Raw genomic sequence first — 23,467 nt, forward strand, 5'->3', positions numbered from 1 at the left:
TCTATTGCAGCACGGCCACGACATTATTTTATACCTATGTAACAACAAACCACCCAACTTTTTGACAATTTTTTTAATAATTAAAAAAAAACTGTGTATATTTCATTAAATCTAACCACGACTTTTGCGTGAGTTGATAAATATTTTTGTTATATAACTAAATTTTTACTATATATATTAAGCCAGAGAACAACACGTTATATGCACGCCAATGCCCTATAAAGAAACCGCCGCGTGCTAAACGTTTTTAGTTTTTATACTTGTCCAAGTAACTTCACCTAAACTATAAATATAATGCTTTTTTTGTAATTAATAAGTGTACAAGGTGTCCCAGTATATGGTCTAGAGATGCTCGTAATAAGAGCGAAATATGTAACCGATTTTATTTATTATACAATTTTAAAGTTATTTGAGACTGGTGACTTGGAGTTTTATACAGTTTTCGTGGTTTTGGTAGAAGGCGTTCGTCGCGTTAGTTTTTACTTTTTTAGAACATAATCGCACTTTTAGGTTTTCATAATATGTGAATGACTTAAATTTACTAGATTTTTAGCAATGCAATCCTAAATAAAATAAAATTAATACCTAAGATTATTTTTATAAAAATATTACGACTTTTGTTAATTCTTATATCTGCCGTATTTTAAAAAGAAGATCCTCATTATTTTTAACATATTTACAGATTTTACAATTTTTACATTTAGTTCATTTAGATTATTAATTATAGGACTATCATAAACAATTGATTTCAAATATCCCCAAATACAGAAGTCCATGGGGTTTAAGTCTGGACCACGCGCAGGCCAAAGCAAAGGTCCTCCACGGCCAATCCAACGTTCGGGATATTATTCGTCAAGATAATTGCGTACCTGTCGAGAAAAATGCGCGAACATATATCTTACATAAAATACATGTTCTGCTTAACATTTAATGGTTTATCTCTAAGTACGAGTCTCGTTCAAATTATTAAAATTAAATGCCCATTTGTAATTTCAAAAATTAGTACTGAAATGGGAATTAGAGAAAAAAACTTACATTTGCTATCATTGAAAATGGTTCCTTACATCTAAAAAGGAACCACAACTATTACTATCAAATCCAGGGACAGTTGCAAGTTACAAAAAGAAAATTCTGTTTCTTTGTAGTATAAAGCCCTCTTGGATTAATTGTATAGAAGGTAAATCATTGTATTAATAAGTTCTCATTCAACCGATAATCCGTAATTTTAACAGTATTAAAATTTAACTTACGTTGAGGATATTTCAAAAAAATGTTATAAGATCAATAATATTGCGATAAAGGTATAATTTTAACTCTTACTTTAACTACATACTACATAATGTATTTCTTTTTTGAAAAATGTATTATGATTTTTAAAATATGAAACATCACCATTATTCATTATAGCTATGCCTTATAATTTTTAATAGTCGTTTTTCTTAAAGATTCCTCCTAATGAAGCATTTTGGAGAGTTAAAATGTTGCCCAAACTAAAATATTTTTATGAACATTACCTTTTACCGGAAGTTGATCCACTTTATCCAAAAGGAATACCACTTAGAGACAAAGCAGAAGAATCAAACATATTATTATAATACAATTTAATCATTAGGTTTGTCCTAGCACAATATTTGGAATGGTTTGAAACTAGTTTAGTGTATATCCCAGTTGCGCGTGATTAGCCTGAAACCTCGTTGCAAACGGTTCCATTACGTAATGCCTCACACATTCACCCATAGGGAGTATTATTCGTGTATGGTTTCTGTAATGGTAGCGCATTACGTGCTGTTGATGAATACCGACGTGGTTTTCCAAATCGAAGAATTCCTAATCGAAAAGTTTTTCAGACAGTTTTTGCAAACGCTCAGGAAACAGGAATGTTTCAAAGCATAAGAATTAATTCTGAACGAGAGGCGGACTAAATGTAGAAAATGAAGAAAATGTTCTGGATATGGCTGCAGAGAACCCGAGTGTTAGTACGAGGCGGATTACAAAAGAACTTCGATTAGCATCACATGTAGACGTTTGGAAGACACTTAGGAAAAACGGTTTTAAGCCTATCCATATTCAACCGGTTCAACATCTTCAAGAAGGTGATTTTGGCTTAGGGGTTCAATTTTGTGAATGGATCCCACAAAATCGAGACCTACATAATTACATTTTATTTAGCGATGAAGCTTCTTTTACCCGCAATGGAATTAATAACCGACACAATGAACATCGGTAGTCAGATGAAAATCCTCATGCCACGTTTGAACAAAACGGCCAACAATCTTACAAATAAACTTCAGAACCGATTATTTCTGAAACGATCGAGAATCGGATTAGAACATATGAGTTAATTTATCTTATTATGGCCTTCTGAACATGTTCCCAAAATATTTCCTTTTCCTCCCGAAACACCCCGTATGTACATATGTAAGAATTTATAACATAAAAAGTAGTTAATAAACCTAACAAGAAGTAAGACCAGTTGACTTGCGTCCCTGGTAATCGAGATTCGATATATCAGGGAGAAGGGAACGGTGGAGTGGGTAATTATGGCAGCCAGTGTTGCTACTTTCAGCGAAAACTGCACCGGCCACGAAACTACTGTCGCGCTTCGAAACCGATTTTGTTACGTGGTGGACCGCACTCTTAATAAAATTTGGTAGTTTTGTATTATTGACTGCGGCCAATCGAATGGTGGTATTACTTTTTTTCTAAGCCTTCTAGTTTAGCGACGACCGGACCATAGCCAACTTTGTTCTTTCTTATGGCCGCCATATTGGATTTTTACATATTTCAATTGTCATTTTAATTCCCTTTTCAATGATGTATTACACTTGCATATTAGATGTGTATCTCATTTACCCCTTAATAAATGGATCTACCTTTCTCTCCCGCTCTCATGGAGTTCTAATGGGAAGTACCCGAAGTGCACAACTGATATGCAAGTGTGATACACCATTAAAAAGGGAATTAAAATGACAATTGAAATGTGTAAAAATCCAATATGGCGCCCATAAGAAATAACAAAGTTGGCTATGGTTGTCGCAAAACTAGAAGGCCTAGAAAAATATCGTAAACGTCAATTGATTGGTCATAGTTGATATTCCAAAACTACCAAATTTTAATAAAATCGGATTTAAGATGGCGACGATATTGCAGGTTTTCTAAAAACTCCACCCTGTATATATAACGGTTTCCGATATCCCCATGTATATCAATTTATCTGGGACACCCTGTATACCGAATACCGAGTGACAATGGTAAGAGGCAACACTCAATCACTTTTTTATTTTTTAAGATAAACAAATTAAATTTGTCATGTCGGTAGAAATGATGTGAAAGCATTTTTTTAAACATATTCAGGTATTTGGCATCTCTTGTTAGTGACACTAATTTATCTGCCTTATTTCGTCATAAGTGACGGAAAATATCTAAATATATGTCAAAAAATGCCTTTATATTTTTTAAACCTCTTACCTTTGTCACACGGTATTGTTTGAATTTTTTTAAAACAAGCTATTTTCTCTCCTGAAACTGATAGATTTCAGAATTAAATTGCTTATTTCGGAAAAATTCAAACAATATACATAGTTAACCTGGAAAAAATGGTTAAACGTTTAACAAGAAAAATTAACAACACTATAAGTAAAACGAAAAGATTTGTGATACATTAATAAAAATAGCATTTTTTAGTATCTAAATATTTTTTATTTAAAATAAAACATTAAATATCAACTTTTTGCAAAGGTTTTTTTGGATACCCTTACAGAATAAAATATACTTATTAGGTATAGATAATGAATAATAAATAATAAATAAATGTTTATTCATAAGACCAAACAGTAAATAGTATGGAAAACGTCAAAAGAAGTACAAAATAAATTTAAAGTTAAAACAAAATACAAAAGATTCATACCAAATCTAATACAAAAAACTCTTCAATATTGTATGCTTCGCAGTTAAACAATATTCTGGACATAGCATTTTTAAAAGCCGAGAAACTCATGTTCCTTAAATGGGCAGGTAATTTGTTAAACAGCCTTATACCCATATAGCGAGCACTTTTCTCAAAGAGTGACAAATTTTGAGCTGGTACTAGTAGATTACTGTTATTTCGCGTATTATAATTGTAAATTGGTCCCATGGCCGTAAAGCTGTTTAAAATTTTCTTAACATAAATTAATATTTCTAAGATGTAAACATAACTAAATCCAATGGATCATCAACGATTAAGGGTAAATCATTAACAAATAACAGATACAGTAAAGGGGCTAATATGGAGATACATGCCTACTCTAAATAAATAAACAGAAAAAAAAATTAGGATGTTTCACTAAAGCAATATGACATTTCATTAACAAATAGAAATAGATGAATTGAATATATTACATTATACATATATCTGCTCTAGCTTTGTCAAACTAAATATAAAACAAAAACAAAAGTAAGGACACAAAGTCTAATATATATTATAAAATATTATTTTTTATACTTCTTCTTCAATTTTCTTTTATTTTCCCATCTTGTAAGCAGTTACTTTGACTGGATCAATTATACTTTTGTTAGGACAATTTTTTAGAAAAAGTACAAATTTTGCATCGTGGCCTCGAAAAATTTTATTAATCCTTTTACACTAAAAGTAAATCGCACATCTTACAAGAAAAGATGCTATTTTTTCTGCCAAATTATGTTTGGAACAATTTATGGGCTTAAAATTAATTTTTTGTAATAAAATTTCGTTCAGCAATGATGCAATTTGTTCCTTATGAGCCAAACGTGGAATGAGATAATATAAAGTTGGGACAGATTGATTAATTAAAAAAATAAGAAATCCGCCAGGTCTTAAAAGGAGATTTGGTTTATACTCTCTGGCTACTATAAAGTCTAAATCAGTGCTATTATTCCAAGCGTCTAAATTTCTCTTACATATAAAATGTACATATGTTCATACGTACATAGGTACATATAACATGTCACGACAAACTTCTGTATCTTGTAAATTATATACCCTAGAAAATGTTTTGCCTGGCCCTTCTTTGGAACGCTTTTATTTTACTGGTGTTACTTTTACTGTCGAGGCAATATACCCTGTTTGCGAATCGTACGAACCGAGAGCCCAAAATTTAAGAAACAAATTCATTCTTATTTCTTCTGAAACTTTTTCATTACACTTTTTTTGACATTTACAAAGGTAATTAACAAATTTTTTGCTGGGCACTAACTTTCCTTTAACGTTATAATGTTTCTTATTTAAGTCTCGCATTTTCTTTCTTGTAGCAAACGTTTGTCCTGGGTACTTATTTTTTCTTCCTTTTTTTGAGCATCCTTTCCAAGTTTCCGTTTCAGCTATGATTTCACTTGACGTATTTTGTTCTTCTATCTGTTCTATAATATCTTCAAGCTCACTTTCCTCCGAACCGATTTCTTCTGGAACGAAGTCGCTTTATCATCATCATTTTTCTCATGGTCGTCATTCTCCTCACTATTATGTCCCGAACTATAGCGGCTGGATGTTGCATCTCTAGAATAGTCTCCCAAAAAAAGTCTATTTATATTGTCCAATGCACCTTCAGAAATATGCCTGGAAAATGCATTAGCCTCGTTTTCTGTTGTAGTAGTATCGGAATTATTTGGAAGCACGGAATCTTTGGGACAAATTTGAGATTGGTTTGAAACTGCATATAATTCTCCGTCTTCTAAAACTTCGAATGTTTCACATATTGACTCACTTGTAAATCCGTAATTATCATCTTCAAAGAGATCTAAATCTAAATTTATTCCAACTAAATCTGGTGCTGGACTTTCAATTGGATCATCTCCCTCTTGAGGCGATCATCGCAAATTTGTTGTTTTTTCAGGAATTTCATTTTCTTGGTTATCATCTTCGGTATGATTCTTAGGGGATGTAATAAAAAATATAACACACATATACTGTCAAAATAACTTTAAATCTATTATGATGTAAGGAATTAAGGACAATCACAGAATTTATTTATAAATAAGTATGTAACTATTTTTTTCTTGAGAAACTGGGAAATATTGATTTTAAAAAAGACGAGAAAGAGTCTAGTTACGAAGTCAATTAAATTGTTCCGACGTCTTTTTAGATTGATCAACTCTATAAAAACGTTATCAATTTCTTTTTTGACAATCATCTGAAAATTTTAATATAAATGGATCTTTAAAAACATGTGCATAATATAATAACTCGTTTTTGTATAAAAGGAACCAACCACCATTTGTTCAAGTTGGATCTATTTAGATGAAATATATCTATTAAAATTCTTGGAATGATTAGATATATATTACTTTTAATTGAATAATTTGTTAAAATCAATGGCAAATTTATTCAAATACTAAATAAAATTTAGAAAATTAAAGGAAATAAACGAGAAAACAAGTCTTACTAAATAACCTAACCTATATAAAATGTTTATTTTATGGTATGCTTACCTTAGGCTTTTTCGTTAAAAAATCTGGATAGTTATCCTCCTTACAGTTTTAGTTAAGTGCTTTTAACACAATCAGTTTTGATCTTGCACTCATTTTCACACAAAAAACCACAAATTATCAAGCCACATATGTGTAAAGGGAACCAAACGACATTTCGTAATACTATGAAAATGTGTGTCGCTTGGATCTGTTTACATAAAAGCCGAAACACCTGTTTTGCCGATGTCACTTGGTTCAGCGTCTCAGAGATGGCGCCTGGGGTAAAATTTTAATTTTCTACTATTTAAAATAACGTAAATTAGACCTTTTACTATAAGATGGCAGCACTAACTCATTTTTTAAATTTTGGCGCTTGGTTCCCTATCAACATAGAATAACCAGACAAATAGAAAAATACTCCAATGCATTGTAAATGGCACCTATTTGGACACCCAACTCGATAAGCCGGACGGTAGTTGGGCGGCCAAGGAATTTCGCTCGTGCCAAATTTCTTTTCTAGCGTGTCGCGCGTGTCGATCTTGATTTGTCTGGTTATTCTATGATCATATTGAGTTGAGCGGCTCGACGGCTCACCTTGTGTGATTATTTTGTTTTTGGCATGACTTGCATATCATAATATTGTCATGTGATAAAGCCCGCAATTTTTTTCATAAACATTGGCCTAAGGGGAGTAGTTTACTTTTTTTAGCGTTGTTAATTTTTGAAACAAAACAAAAATGTCTAGTCTTACAGGTAGCAATAAATGTTATTATTTAAATTGCGACAACCTTAGACGGAAATGCAGTTTGAAAATGTTTAAGTGTCCCGTTAAAAGACCAAATATTTGTCACGATTGGGTTTTTAACTGTGGTCAGTTTATCAAAACAAACTTATTAGTTTCCTAGATTCTTGTTTTCGTTCTTTGCTTTTATAAATTCGATAATATTGATAATTTTTTAAACAACAAAAAAACAGCACACTACTTGATTTGGAACTAATATATATAATTTATCAGGCCATACTTTATTTGAAAGGCCCTTATAATTATTATACATAGGTATGTCTTTATGTTGCCGTTTACATTTTTTTCCCAAAAAAAAGGTTTTTACTAATTAAAAAAAGTTTTTACAACTGGCCCAAATGACCCAATAAGTTAAATGTTATTGTAGTTGGTTACTGGTTAGTGAAAAAAAAGTGGTTGCTTTTTGTAGATATTTTATTTAGGGTTAATCTCCTATATAATTTATTTTTTATCATTAGGAATTATTATTATTCTTAAGAACTTCCATAAGGTCGGATACCACCCCAATGGCAGGGGGTAAAAGAAAAAACGGCATAATTTTCATTAAAAAGTTGTACTCTTCATTAACTAATTTGACGTGTCTTAACGATTTTTTAAAAAATCTTCAGCTTTTGAAATATTCGTATTTTTGGTCACCGTGTAAAAAAAATGTAGGGGGTGACATATTTCTTTTATAGTCTTTATTACAAATAGTTTTAGATATATACAAAGTATTGTAAAAAGTTAAAAAAAAAAGAAAAAAAATATTTAAATTGGACAGCCTTGTATTTTATTCTTATTATAGGTTAAGTACAAATTTTATCTTACAATTTTTTTTATACAATGGTGGTCCAAAAAAGTTAAATCAGATAAGTAAATATAAAAAAATAAATCTGTACCGTGTAACTAATGGTTAATTAAACTGCTCCCTAAACAAGCATTTTTTATAATTTTTAATCTTTTTAAAACATAGTTTTTGGTCGATTGGTAACTTTATTTTAGGGTTGCGTTCCTTTTAATAATTAAAGTGGTTTATTACAAATAATTTTAAATAAAAGTTTAGTTAGAGACAAAACTAATATAAATTGATTAATTAAACATCAAACTCTTTCTTTCAAAAAAAAATTAAATAAATTTGAAGCAAAATTCTGACGTACTTGGCAGATGTCAAAAAAAGATACACCAACAATTTTCTTTTTTGACGAGCTTTTACAGAAGGTGTTACGTGTTACAAGTGGCAGTAAGTGTCGAAAATAGCCTGTAAAAATATTATGGTAATTAACCTAAATTTTCAATTTTTTTTTATGTGATGACTCTTAAGAATTTTAGAAATGAAGTAACCTGGTATTCTTCTAAATGCAACGATATCTAGGTACATACTTTATTGTATCAATTTTGCTAACAGTTAAAAAATATCAATTTTTTAGAAAGCGCAATACTACGCAATAAAATAATTTTCTGTAAAACATGAATTCGCCTCAACAATTTACATTTTATTTAATAAAATTTAGTATCTAAATATCTTAAAAACCTTAATACCTAAACTATATGATTTCCACTATAAACGTAAATAAAACTAATCAAATAATCTACTCTACAAAAAAATACGCGCTACAGATAATAAATAGGCAATACAGATAAAAATATCTTACTGGGCGAATTTCTGATCATTCATCTGTAGCAGTAGTTTAATTTTGTTAGATTTAGCACAATCCGGCAACCCGCTTCATCACTCCGTCGAAACAAACCCGCGCGATTTTTTAAATTTCCAATTTAATAAGGCCGGCCGACGACAGCGCCAAGTGCGGCGTGCGCCACGTTCCTTGGTAAGATTAAGGTGGGTCCAGACTACTCGTGCTCGCGCTCGCACTCCGGCTTTTACTTGTACTTTTTGAACTTGATCTACTTGTGCCACCATTTACTTGGACCGTCCACATAGACTTATTTATTTGCTAAATTGCTTGTACTCCGGCTGTTCCAATGAGCGACGACGAGCTTGTGGCGGCTAGTGCGGCTTTTAGTGTAATTTATTGTTTATTAAATAAACAAAAAACAAAAATGAGAAAGAAGAGACGGTGGTGGGTTACGTCGTTATTTAAAAGTTAAAGCAAATGCAGTGGAAGCAATTTACTTAGCGACCTTAATATTGAAAACCTCCACTTTCATACATTCTGTAGAATGTCGCCTACTAATTTTGAGGAAATCATAATTTTAATCGGCCCAAAAATTATGAAGAAAAACACAACATTTCGAAAAGCAATTCCTGTAAAAGAACGATTAGCTGTAACACTAAGATATTTAGCATCGGGTGATTCGTACACTAGCTTAAGCTTTTTGTTTAAGTTTTCCAAGCAGTCAATTTCGCTGATTGTGCCAGAGGTATGCAGTGCTTTATGTGAAGTTTTTCAAGATTTTATAAAGGTAGGTAAACAATAATTCGTTCAAAACTTTATTAATAATAATTCACAAATTTTCTTAGAACATTGAAAGGCTAGAAGTAGCATGCCGTGGAACTATGGACAGGTTTGTTTGCTTGCAACATCTCTTATGCAATGATGCCAAATGCTTAAAGAGAAATGGCAAAAATCACTTTATAATATCATAAACATTTTCAGTTGTTTCCGAAGGCTCAAAACAATACTACTGCTCCCCTTTAATAAAATATCAAGCATTTTTTTAAAATAAATTTGATAAAATACTCTATATCGAAGTCAATATTAAATTTAAATAAATGAAAATAAAGTATGAAAAAACGAGAAAACGGTAATGGCATCGCAACGCCGCTCGATCGCATTGTTGATGCCACTGATACAAGCACTCTCTACCAGTGACGTCGTGAACAAATATTTACCTGATAAATTTTTATTAATTATTATAGAGTTTGAGTATAAGTAATATTACCATTTATGAGCTATTTATGTGTTTTTTTAATGGACTTCGTTAGAGGAAGGTCCTAATAAAAGACACCATTTTTGTCAAAGCATTTTTATGGAAATTAAATATTTTATTAATATAATATTATAGATTTCTTAATAAACCATGTTATAAGACACAAATTATTAACATTTTGCAAAATTTTATTGTTATTATTATATTGGACAAAACTCAGTTTTACATCACTTAGTTTATATCACATAATACATACTTCTATGGTGCTGACTTTTTTAAAGGAACAGTATTGATTCAGCGGAAAGAGTTAAAACTACGAGGATATTCAAATTGTGAAGGAGTTGCAGGTTTTTTATAGGTTATAAGATTTTTATTATGAGTATTTAGCCTGTATAATGGTTTCGAGACATTTAACAGTGACCTATATAATACCTAATACCAAATATTATATCATATTAATTTATACTAAAAAACAAAGCTTACCTAAGAATAAAGACTATGTACAATAGATTAGATTAGATAGTTTATTAGTAGTAATATACAAACAAGTACTTTTACAAGTCAAATAAAATATGTAGTATGTTGGGCTTTTTCGAAAATCATGTTATTATTTCTTAAGTATTTTAATAATGACTTGAGACATCTAATTCAATTTCTTTGGGGCAAATTTGTTTATTGCAATCTTTGAATTTAAATTTTTTGTTCTTTATTTTTTTCCATAATTTGGTAACAAGTGATTTAGCTTTTGAAACGGTGGAATCATCAGTGCTTAGGTCCTCAGGATATCACTTTGATTTTACCCTAGAATAATATACATAAAAATATAGTATTACCAAAATTAAAAAGAAAAAATTAAAAAAATGTATTATGATCATCCAATTGATCAATAAAATGTATGTTATTATAAAGAATCTTTGTAATATCATACATTTGATTAATTGCATTTAATTAACCAAATATAACACAATAAAATACTATATCACTTTTAAATAAGATATATAGAATAGGATGATACATGGCATAAAACTAGTAGTCAATTTTGAGTGTATTTTTACCTTTTCCTTGGCAGAGTCAGGGAATGTGTAGCAGTTAAACAAAAACGGCTTGGATGAGAAATAGTAATTGTTGACCTAGACCCCACGGTTACTGTAGAACTATTAATCTCAGATGCAGTTATTGTTGATGATGAATGATCAGATCTGTAATTATACAAAATTTGGTGTATCAAGAATATTAATCTATTTTAATTATCCATACTTATCTATATTAGCTTCACTGTTTGTACTATATACCATTTTGGAAGCTAAAGAAGTTTTTGCACTCTTCAGGAAAGCTACCCCTGCAGCTTTGAAGGGTAAATCACTTGGTAAATTAACTGAATTATCGGCTGCTGTGTTTTTAACCAGTGCATCAGAAATCCTAGTAAAAAAATAGTTTTACATACATACCTAATTTAATAAGTATTAGGTATAAATAAAGCTTATATGAGTAACACTAATCCTTTTTGTGACGATTTTTTTATACTAGAAAAATATATAAAAAAAAAATTACCTTTGAGGTAGAGCTGATTTTTTTAATAAAGTCTGGCTACTGATAATATTATCTTCCTTATATAAGAAATTACTTCTAAAGATGTGATCTGAACAAACAAATATGTTCTGTTTAATTGTGTTGATTTCCATTAATGAAATCCATTGTTCCCTTTGGGCATATATTAGGCAATCTATAATAAGTATTTGATATTTAATCAAAAAGCAAAAAAAAATTACAGTAATGAATTAATGTGTGGTGCCAATTACTATATATATTATTGTAAGTTGCAATATGGTAAAACAAAAAAAAAATTATCGACCAAATTTTAGGGAAAGACAAAATTAACTTTATACATAGATATCAGTATCTAAATAAATTTTAAAATTCTTTAAAGGCAATAAAAAATTAGTAATTTCATCTATCTACCTAATGTCTATATTAAAAAAAACATAACTATACATAGATAGGTACATGGGTATTAGGTTTGCCTTCTTTCTGCCAAAACATAAAATCCTGTAATAAAACCAGGGACAAAATTCTAGTTTTATATTTTTTATAGCCTATTGATAGATGAATATGTTCAAAAAAATATTTAGATTTAAAAATATAAATATTTTGGTATTTTACGCACACTTTCACATTCAAGTTTTTATTAGGTTTATCTATAAGATCCCCTATTCTACGTTTATGGTGATGGTTACCCCATGATGTGATGTTATGAAAGTATCGGTACTTACTTGTGAAAAGATCGGCTTGAATCACCTTTTTATCATGATCCGGCACAAACGACACAAGTTTTTCCCATCCTAGCAATTTAAAAAAACACTAAAATGTGGCCTTTTTCCTTTTGAATCCGAAAATTAAAGAAAATACACGAATCCCGAAAATAAACAAAAAGCCGTTTGACAGATAACACTACGCGTATGGCTCAGGCGCTTAAGCTCCGGTGTTGTCGCTTCAAATTTTTTAGAAGCAGTTTTAGGGATAAAAATGTTAATAATTTTGTTTTTTTTTCTTAAGGATATTATATTTATTCTTAAAATAGGTTAACTGTAGTATTTATACTTTTTATTTTAAATTTTCTTATAAAATACAACACAAATAAGTTAAATTAACGTTATAATGGTTAAAATATAGCTAAAAATTTCCTCCGTTGGAAATTTACGTCGACTTGACAACAGAGAATCGGAAAATATGTTTGTAAACAAAACACCCCTCTTGCCCCTGTGCACATGTTGGACTCAAACAAAGTTGTTGTTTACTAATTCTAGCCTTTCAATGTTCTAAGCAAATTTTAATATTGATTAGTGTTGAGAGTGTTAATCCATGGCGTTAATGGATAGTTAATGGTTTGTTCAGGCTGAGAGGTTGTAGGTGTAGGTGTTAGTTGTGACGGTTGTAATAGTGGTTGATGTTCCGTGTTTATTGCATGAGGCGAGGGAAAAGGACTTTGAACCGTTAAAGCTGATTTAGTGGTTGAAGGGGAAGCCGTACTCCAGTACGCCTGTAGTGTTTGGGCCCTATAATTTCCTAGATTGGGTCTTTGCATAGGGTATTCCCCTAACTCTGCCTTAAACAGGATGTCATTAAAACCTTTCTGGACGTAAACAGTTGGTCAGTTGATAAACTGTTCGTTTATCCAATGATCTTAACTTACGAGCGATGAATTCACCATATGCGTCATACTCATCTCTCTCTTTATTGTTTATCTTCTTTAATATTTCAAACGATTCTTTTATTCGTGGATCTTCATTACTACGTATTCTTTTGCGTCCAGTGATTTGCCTAGTTTGGGCCAAACTATTTTCTTGTGGTACAGTCTCTTCAATAGTGTTGTTATTTGGTGCTTCTTGTGTATGTCCTTCTTCACTTTCTACTTCTTCCTCTTCTAGGTTTTGTGTTGAAGTTTCCTAAAAAATTGACTTATTAAATTAATAAAATCTGTCCAAGAAAATCTACAATATTTAAATATTATTAATAAATGTTTCTTTTTTTCAGATGCCTCAAACAGAGAATGAGTGGCTTCAAGTAGCAGCTCAATATGAAAGACTATGGAACTTCCCACATTGCATGGGGGCAATGGATGGCAAACACGTTGTTCTTCAGTGTCCAGTAAATACAGGCAGTGACTATTTTAATTACAAAGGAACTTTTAGTATTGTTCTTTTTGCTGTTGTTGATGCCGATTATTGTTTTCTCTACGCTGACGTGGGCTGTCAAGGTCGAATATCAGACGGCGGTGTTTTTCGGAATACAACCTTTTACAAAAAACTGGAGGATGGCTCTTTAAATCTTCCAAGTAGTAGAAAACTTCCTGGTAGGGAAATGTTGGTCCTGTATGTTTTTGTTGCGGATGATGCATTTCCGTTGCATAATAATATAATGAAACCATACTTAGGACAGCAAGAAAAGGGATCAAGCAAAAGGGTTTTTAATTACAGGATGAGTAGAGCCAGACGAATAGTAGAGAATGTTTTTGGTATAGTCTCAGCAGTATTTCGGGTTCTTAGGAAACCCTTACTTTTGGAGCCCCAAAAAGCTCAAGTAATTGTTATGGCTTGTGTTTATTTACACAATTATTTAAGACATAATGCAAGGAATACATATACACCAACCTTAACATTTGACTGTGAGCAAAATGGAGAAATTGTTCCAGGAAATTGGAGAAATGAACCAGAGCCGAACTCTACATTCCGGGCTTTAAGAAACATACCTCGTAAATCTTCTCAGAATTCCCAAAGCATAAGAAATGAATTTGCAGTTTATTTCGTCAATCAAGGAAAAGTACCATGGCAAGATAATTATCAATAAATTAAAAATAATTTTGTCAGAATTTTTTTAAAGTGTAATTACAATTTTTTCTTAAAAGATTTTTAATTTTTTTAATCGGTGTTTAAATGAGGATAATATTTTGAAGAGCAGTTTATTTAAATGGCACTTATAATTAGATAAAAAGATATAGGTACGTACCTCTGTATTTATTGTTTCCTTGGGTTGATATTTCGTGTGCAAGAAATGAAAATGTTTAAAGGCAAACCAAGGAGAATATAATTCATCTGTGCCCATTCCAGATCTGTTATTTTGTGCAACTTTTTGCCTAGCTTTTCTGTATGTTGCCAGTAGTGACGTAATTTTGCGTTTTATCTCCTGTACATCTAAATTTAATTCTTGTGATATTTCTTTCCAAGCATCGTTCTTTTTATTATTAATTTTGTAAAATTTATTTGTACTGTCCCACAAAACTACATGCTTTTCGTATAATTTAATTAAATCAATAACGCGATCGTTCGTCCACTCCATTTTGATAAAAATTAAACGTTTAAAATACGTTTGACCGTAAACAACACAACACAAGTCACAAGTATACGAAATTCGAAAAATTTCCGTCCAATAAACTTACAAGTCCGTGCGAGCTTCCTTTGATGTACCGACACCGGTCGGAACCTCACGAGTAACGTACTTGCCTGGCTTGCGCTGCTCCCACTCCGACTTGTCGCCACGTCCACATATAAGCAAGTCGCAAGTAAAAGCCGGAGTACGAGCACGAGCACGAGTAGTCTGGACCCACCTTTGCGTCTATTCTCTCGTTAGCCTATGTTTACATCAAAGAAAATTGAGAAAGGGGCATGTTACAGCTGAAACAGAACTAATTATTCCACTGGAATTAAAAAGATGCGACAAAGCTATTATTGCTGTGTATGTTAAATTAAATACTAGTTTTGTGTTACAAAATTCTATGTTACATTTGGAAAAAAGAAAATTTATTTTTGATATAACGGAATCCTATGTTTTTTTCAATAAATTATTTTTTGAAGAAAATTTTGTTTTTTTTGGAATTTTATATCAAAATAATTTATTTTTACTGTCCATTTAACTTTCTTGTTTAATAAAAAAGAAAAGTACTTAATCGTTTGCGTTTTAGGTAAGTCCATTTTTTTAAATCGATTTTTCCTAAATTATCATAATTGTTACTGTTGTAAAAACTCACAACAACACCGCTTTAAATTCTAAAAATAGATTACCGAGCCGACAGCGCACCTGAGGCTGATGGGAGAAAGAAATTGGGTCAGTCGTAGTATGTTTTTGTTGTGGAGCGAAGGTTGCGCCGCCCGGTCTCTCTGCTCTGGTTTTTTTACAACGTGCCAATTTAAAGAATGGCCTTTGTAAGAAAAATTGAAATGTGAAAAGTTGCATTAATTAATAATATAGCTCTGTCTCTCTGTACTGTCTCATATAAATTGGTTTGTGTTGATGGTAAAGTTCTCTGTGTCTGTTCGGTTCTCTGTGCCCTAAATACTTAAACGTATTAATTCGTTTAACCCAAGTTATGGAATGGAAGCAAAATGGCGGCCTTTATTATGTCAACTCAAATTAAATCAATAAAGTGTTGTTGAGTGAAGTTGAAGAAGCAATGTAAAAAAAAAGAAGTTGTACAGTGTATATAATGACTGAAATTAGTGTATAGAGTATATATATATATTAAATAAGGGCTCAGTTGAGGCAAGGAAAACTAAAAGTAAAAATTTGTTTATTAAATGTGTACATATTATGTTGTACAAGTGTTGTTTTATTTTTTTTAATCATATTGATTGGTCCTTCGAGTAATTAGACACAACTCAGTCTTGTTGTGTCCCTCTTGGATGATGGGAACAAGATAAGACATCTACCCTTCAGTTACATACAACCTTGTAATATTAGGGTGACGTAGTGGCAAAATCGATATAAATAATAATTATCGGCGATAATTAAATAATTCAGGAAGCAAAGCAAATAAAATAAAATTTGCAATCTAGGTTAGGGAAAACAAAACAAAATTAATATGCCAATATTGCCAATACCAATAGGCACGCGAAATTTTACGGGCGTAAACGAAGGGATCAATCGGTATTTGGTCCCATCTTTAATTCTCATTGGCTGGGCGTATTTGTCTTTTAACGTATGCTGCTTATGCACTAGCGTCTAGTCGTTCGATTGCAACAAAAAATCCTGATCAATCAGAGGTTAAACGATTAAGGTGGCATTCCGATCCTGGCAGTCGCGACTCGGCTGCCGCAGCCGACTGCCGCGACCCATTGAAACTGCTCGGTCGCGCGACAATTACCATTCGGATAGAAGCGACCCTGTTTCCCAATTTATAGAGTCACTTAGTACTAGACCGAAGCCACTGTGAATAGTTGTGTGTGTTCGTCGTGTTTAAAGATTGAAGCAAAACTATGTCAGATATAGCAAAACAAGAACTTTTGATGCGGCTACTGGAGGACGAAGAAGAGGATGATGATATAATTTTGCTCTTACTATCTGCCAAGAGAAATAAAATTGATTCATTTTATACATCAAGACATGCTGAAGGCTGCTTTGAAATTTTAATAAAACGGCACTTGAATATCAAAGACGCAAAATTCAGAAAGTATTGCAGACTAAATAAAACACAGTTTAGATTTGTACTCAGTTTAATTCAAAATGAAATCCAACCAAAAAAACAAGGTTCGATTACAGCTGAGGAAAAATTATTTCTTACTTTAAGGTAAATATGTAAGACTATTATTTATATCATTTGACTCATTATAATAATCGAAATTAAAAGTATTCGAGTTATTTAAGTTAATTGCTGTAATGGGTAAATTAGTTGTATTCGAATTGCTCAAGTCACTAGCTTCAAGGGGCGAATGAGGCGACGAAACAGAACTTATTGGAGAATATGAATTTGATGATAAATACTCAGAGCTTTGGTGTAACAGAGAGCTATTGGAGGTATTGCTGGAACTCTGGTTTAGACTCTTTAACTCATATTCTGCTAAAATATTGAAAACTTTAGTTTTAGCTTGTATTCTCAACGCAGGAGTAAGTTTTGTCAACATTGTCCCAACATGTGAGCAAAACGATTTTATACCATCTACATCTGGTTCATCTATTTGGACTGCGTTTGACTGAGATTTCAGATCCTGAATTTCAGCTCGTCTTTGGATATCCCTCTCTTTCCAATAATGTAATAACGCCACATTCATAGCATTATTTTGACCTACCTTCTTTTTTTTGAAAACGGCACCGGCGCCAGTAGACCGTTTTGCGTTTGTTGTTTCATCTTTATCAGTCGTATCTGTACTGTCTGTTTCTTCCGTTACACTTCTATTTGCACTTACGACTGTTATTTCACTGTCCATTTCTATTTCATTATTCTCTATTTGTGTATTATTATCGTCAGTATTATTATAAGGGTTTTCATCATTTAAAGCATCGTTTTCACCATGATCGGCATCCTGAGAGTCTTCAATATTATTCACACTTTTTCTTTCTGCTGGGATTTTTTCCAAAAACTGCAGTCTTTCAAGCAAAGGCCATTTTTTTGGTTTGCTACCCGCTGCTGATCCAGTTAATAATTTATTTTTACGTTTGATTCGTGCGTAAGAATCTCGGATACATTTCCACCGTTTTTTGCAATCATCACCTAAAACATAAATTTTATTTCAGGTTCCTGGCAACTGGTGAAACTTACGCATCATTAGAATTTATGTATCGCATATCAGCAAGCTATATAAGTAGAATAATCCAGCAAGTTCTGAGGAGTTTAAGAAATAATTTAGTACCAATATTTCTTCCTGTGCCAACGGAAAATCAACTAAAGGGCGCAGCCAAACAATTTTGGAATAGGTGGAATTGTCCGAATTGTTTTGGAGCCATCGATGGGAAGCATGTACGTATTAGAGCTCCAACACACAGTGGATCAATGTTCTTTAATTACAAAGATTATTTTTCCACTGTGCTGCTGGCTATAGTAGATGCAAACTACAAATTTGTTGCTGTCGATGTGGGTTCGTATGGAAAGGAAGGCGACAATGGGATATTTCAAAAGTCAGCTATGGGGAAGAAAATTATTTCTGGCCAATTTAATGTGCCTCAACCAGCATCTTTACCAGGCACAGATATCTTAATTCCACATTTTTTAATTGGCGACGACGCTTTTGCATTGGATGTCAACATGATGAAACCTTATTTCAAAGATCATGTTCGAAGTGATCGTGCTAAAGCAATCTTTAATTACCGTATCTGTCGAGCTCGAAGAGTCTCAGAGAATGCTTTTGCTCTGTTGAGCCAAGTATTCCGAATTTTATATACACCTATTGCAATTAAACCCGAAATATGTGATGACTTGATTATTGTTCTATGTTGCCTCCATAATTTACTACGGGATGCGTATTTAGAAAATAATGGTGTCCCATTTTACCATTACGATGAGACAAAACCCAAACCTATACAAAACATGATTTCATTGGCTCGCAGGGGAGGATTTTCAAACATCGCTGGATTTCAAATCAGGGATACTCTTAAAGATTTCTTTAACTCAGAAGTTGGAAAAGTAGCATGGCAAGAAGAATGGATAAGTAGAAGGAATTGAATAAATGATTTTTTTTGGCAAATACATATTATTTCTTAAACAGGGTTTCCCACGACGAACTGGGGCGATCGATTTCTCGAAAAGTATGATTTGTGGTACATTTGGAAAATTTGGCAACGTCGATAACGGGTAAAAATCTAGCTGTTAAAAATATTTTGAGTAATGCAGTGTTGTCGCTTCTATATAAAATCGGCAACGTTTTTCTTATTTTAAATGAAACACCCCATATATTTTTTATCATTTAGAGTCTCCATAAAAATTTAAGAAATCTGGTATACCATGTTATGGCCTACCTTTAACTGTTTTTGACAAAATGAGTTGAACCTCCACTTTCTTAGTACTTTGACCAGTCATAACTTCCAAACTATTTAAGCTATTAAGCTAGAAAGAAACGGTTTTCACTGTCCTATCCTAATTTTTAAAGATCTTAATGTATGCAATGACGGTTGTCATTGCCAAAAATTTTAAAAATTAACATCTGTCATATTATTTTTTTAAAAATTATTTAGCGAGCTTTTAAAAGTTACGTGAAATAAACGTGAAAACCGTTTATCTTAAACTCTAACTTAAATAGTCTTAAAAAGTCTTTTTCGAAATCCTACGTTTCGAGCAAACGATCGCCGCAGTTCGTAGTGGGACACCCTGTATACTGGCATTCGTACATAATAAGATCCAAATTTTTTAAATAAAATATGCTCTTAGTTTTGGCATTTTCCATTATAAGCAATAAATTATCTATAAAATTAAAATTAAATCCTCAAAACTTACCAGTTTAATTTTAATCTTTATTTTTAATAATAAAATAGTGTTCCATAGGAAATAAACCCTGTACTTTGTATTTTAACAGGAGTTATGTATTTGTACAATAATAATAGGAATAAATAATAATAAATGAAAATAAAAACATAGCACTTACTTGTCTTTTTTAGCTTTTTTGCTATATGCTCCCAAATATTTTCGCGAACGGTATGTCCTTATACGATTTTAGTCGGAAATTATATAGAGGAGGATTTTTATTAATCATTCCAATTAAATATTCATCATCTTGGTCATTAAACGTGGCCATTTTTGCTCAGTCACTGATTGAGTCGCGCGACGATACTGCTCTTGAAGCTAGTGATGGGATCATTCGGATGAAAAATAATCGGTCATCCGATTATCGAAATATTCGGAATGTTCCGATTATGACTGCCAAATAATCGGATAGTAAATAATCGGTAAAATGACGTGCCTTGACTGCATGCGCAAGGATTCGAACTCGAATTATCGGAGCTCGGAGACTGGATTTCGATTCGAATGCGAAAAAAATCGAAATGGAAACGATGTATTCGTTTTTCACTCAGTCGTTTAAATTTTAAATTATGGCGTCGCCTATCAAATTCTTTTGATAATAATATTAATAATGATATAAAGTTAATAATAAAATATGGACACTATTAATTTTTTTCTGGAGAATTAGGTATTTTAAATAGATTAAATTCAGATAGCATATTTTTAATTATAGCGAGTATAATAATCTTATTTATATTAAAAAAAAAGAAAATCTAAATTTTAGCTTTTAATAAAGGCATAGAAATAATTAGTAACAAATTTAAATGAAAATTTCTAGAGAAAAAATATAATATTTATCAAAGTAAGAAAACAAAAATTAAAACTAGAAATAAACATAGTCTAGTTTTCTAAATAAAATTCAAGTGTTTCAGACAAATACTAAAGGAAAACAGTATTCTAAAAAAAACATCAAGAACTACTAATATACCAATGTACATATTTGTATATGTAAAATAACAAAAATGTAAACTTCAAAAACAAAGGAAATCTTCCAAAAGAAAACAGTGATAAGAATTTAAAAAATGACTTAACAAAAATGAAATTCTTGAATAAAAAAACTAGCTAATTAGTAATTATTGTGAAAAATCCGAATTTAGAAAAATAATTTTATCCACATTATTCGAGGATGTTTGGTTTCTCCTCAAACTGGTCAATTCCCCTGCTTTGGAAAACACTCTTTCTGAAGGCACCGACGTTGCTTGGATGCTCAAATATTTGGTTGCTAGCTCATACATTTCAGGCAAAACATTTTTACATTTTGCCCACCAGTCTAATGGATCTTTCTTTCTATCAAGTGGGGGCATCTCCAAATATTGCCTTATTATCAAAATAACCACACTTCTTGGCGTTGAATATGTCTTGATATTGGAAATTTTCGTGTCAAAATGTGCCCAAATATCCGGAGGAGGTTCTAGGTTTGTTGAAGTAGCAATTGTCAATGTTTCATTCTCGGTAGTCTCTGAACTGGCTATTTTTAAATTTTTCGAAGCCAAAAGTTGAGTTAATTCTTCAGTTAACCATTTCTGAGCATTAGTGGCATTATCTTCAGAACCGAATGCAAATTTCTTAAATCTCGGATCAACAAAGGTAGCTTTAGCTGCAATTTTGCTACTTTCATATGCCCCAAGTCTTCTAGTAACTACTTCGAAAAGTATGTCTTTTGCCTATTTCGGTTTCTGGTATTATGTTCCTCAGTAAATGTTGAAAGCCACGAAACAATGGAATGACCATTGATAAAGTAGGGTATTTTTCGGCTGATAAAATGGTTGACATATTTTCTGCCGACTTCAGTACTTGAACACAGTCCTCTATTATCTTCCATTCGTTGGCAGTTAAAATTTCTGGAGCATTTGGAAGACTTGCTATTGCAATACACAAGCTGTCCTTAATTTTTAAAAGCCTCTCCAGCATAAAAAAACACGAATTCCACCTAGTAGCAACGTCTTGCTTGACTTTTAATATTGGGGTGTTCATTTGTTGTTGTGTAGATTTTAGCTTTTCGGCGGCTAGGACGCTATGTTTGAAATGTCCTACCAGGCCCCTGCATTTTTTTAAAATATTAACTAATATTTGATTTCCTTTTAAAGCCTCATTCACACTGAGATTTAATGTGTGTGCAACACATGGATGGTGATGCATTTTAAGGAAATCTTTTAAAGCACACTTTATGTTGGCCCCGTTATCAGATACCACGGTTTTAATTTTGTCATAAATACTCCACTCATTTAAAATAGTTGTTATTGCCTTACTTAAGTGCTCAGCTGTATGCGAACCTGATGCTGTAAGTAATGCTCCATCTTTAGTAGCTAAAATCCGAGAAAATAATTAGTCATCGTTTATAAAATGACAGGTGATTGTTATATATCCTATGTTATTATCGGAAGTCCACATATCCGTTGTAATTGACATGTATTTAATTTTATTTAGCACCATTTTAAGATTTGAAGCTGAGTCAGTATATGCTTTTTGTAGAATTTCGTAGGCAAATTTTTTTCTGTTGGGTGGCTTATATAATGGATTTAACTGCTTGGAATATTCTATAAATCCAATATTTTCTACTATAGATATTGGCTGAAAATCAAGAACTACCATTTTTAATAACTTTTCGTTAATTTGAGCAATTTTTGGTTCCGAAAGCTCGTCAGTAGCTCCATAGATTTTCATTTGTTTACTTGGCCTTTTTTGAATTACAGGTTTCTTTTTATTGTCAATACCTGGTCCAGTGTCTGCTTCGATCCCCCTATTTACCGATGTGTCTTTGGAAGTTAAAGGAGCGTCATTTCTCGATTTTTTTGCGACTTCTACATTTTTGGGTTCATTCGTGGGATTATTTTCATTTTGCATTTGAATAGGGTGGATTCTAATTAAATGTTGCATTAAATTAGTAGTGCTTACAAAATACTTTAAAACCTTTTTACAGAGGCTACATGTTGCAGTTTTGTTGTCAGTTTTTTTAAAATAGTCCCAAACAATAGATTTTTTACTACCTGCAGGCATTTTCAATCACCTAATAAAAAAACTGTCTTAAACTGCCCCGATCTATTTAATCTAACAACTAAAACACGAAATCAAACTGCACTTTTTACTTTTATACTACACCAAGCACTATTATGTTTATACCACTGACATGACTGTGCCTGTCGCCAACGTCGTCACCCGCGCCGCACAGTGACTACTTTTGGCAATCTAGGGGAACAAAAGTATTTTTTTAGAAAAAATAGTTCATTTAATTTTTGCTCGAAATATTTTAAAAATATGCCGAACTCGCATGAATCCAAACGAAAAAGCAAAAAATTATAAGTTCTTATCGGTTTAATTGATAAGAATGTAAAGCATTTCTGAAGTGTTTATGTTATAGCAGTTTTTATTTGCAATTTCAAGTAGTTGTAAAAGGCTCGTAGTGAAAAGTGTATTGGTTTGTTGTTTCGGTTCCTATTTTATAAAATGGATGTAGGTATGTACTTTTGCAAACAGTATGATTTTTTTAAAATTTGAGTAGCGTTATATAAGATTTTAATTTTTTTTATTAGATATGTCAAAATTTTTTAAATTTTAACAAATTGATTACAACTAGTCATATATTTTGAGTCCAGCAGATTCCAGTAAAATTTAAAAAA

At 31.8% G+C, this 23,467-nt stretch overlaps 4 protein-coding genes across 5 annotated transcripts in view; 3 read left to right on the forward strand and 1 right to left on the reverse strand.

Annotated features, from left to right (window-relative positions):
• Positions 1-16,764, forward strand: part of LOC126747036 (uncharacterized) — a 40,195-nt gene extending 23,431 nt beyond the window's left edge. Inside the window, 3 exon segments of the mRNA XM_050455518.1 lie at positions 9,165-9,625; positions 13,625-13,962; positions 16,641-16,764. Coding sequence (XP_050311475.1) covers positions 9,165-9,625; positions 13,625-13,962; positions 16,641-16,764 — 923 coding nt within the window.
• Positions 1-23,467, reverse strand: part of LOC126746840 (uncharacterized) — a 445,675-nt gene that overhangs the window by 328,421 nt on the left and 93,787 nt on the right. The gene's annotated exons all lie outside the window — the stretch shown is intronic.
• The window catches only part of LOC126746839 (uncharacterized), a 476,426-nt gene that overhangs the window by 179,840 nt on the left and 273,119 nt on the right, over positions 1-23,467 (forward strand). The gene's annotated exons all lie outside the window — the stretch shown is intronic.
• On the forward strand, positions 16,664-19,019 carry LOC126747037 (uncharacterized). The gene is made up of 2 exons (XM_050455519.1): positions 16,664-17,150; positions 18,095-19,019. Exons 1-2 carry the CDS (start codon positions 16,840-16,842, stop codon positions 19,017-19,019), a joined length of 1,236 nt encoding a protein of 411 aa, XP_050311476.1. The 5' UTR covers positions 16,664-16,839.

The sequence above is a fragment of the Anthonomus grandis genome, chromosome 18 (assembly GCF_022605725.1).
Source record: "Anthonomus grandis grandis chromosome 18, icAntGran1.3, whole genome shotgun sequence".
Classification (NCBI taxonomy): Eukaryota; Metazoa; Arthropoda; class Insecta; order Coleoptera; family Curculionidae; genus Anthonomus; species Anthonomus grandis.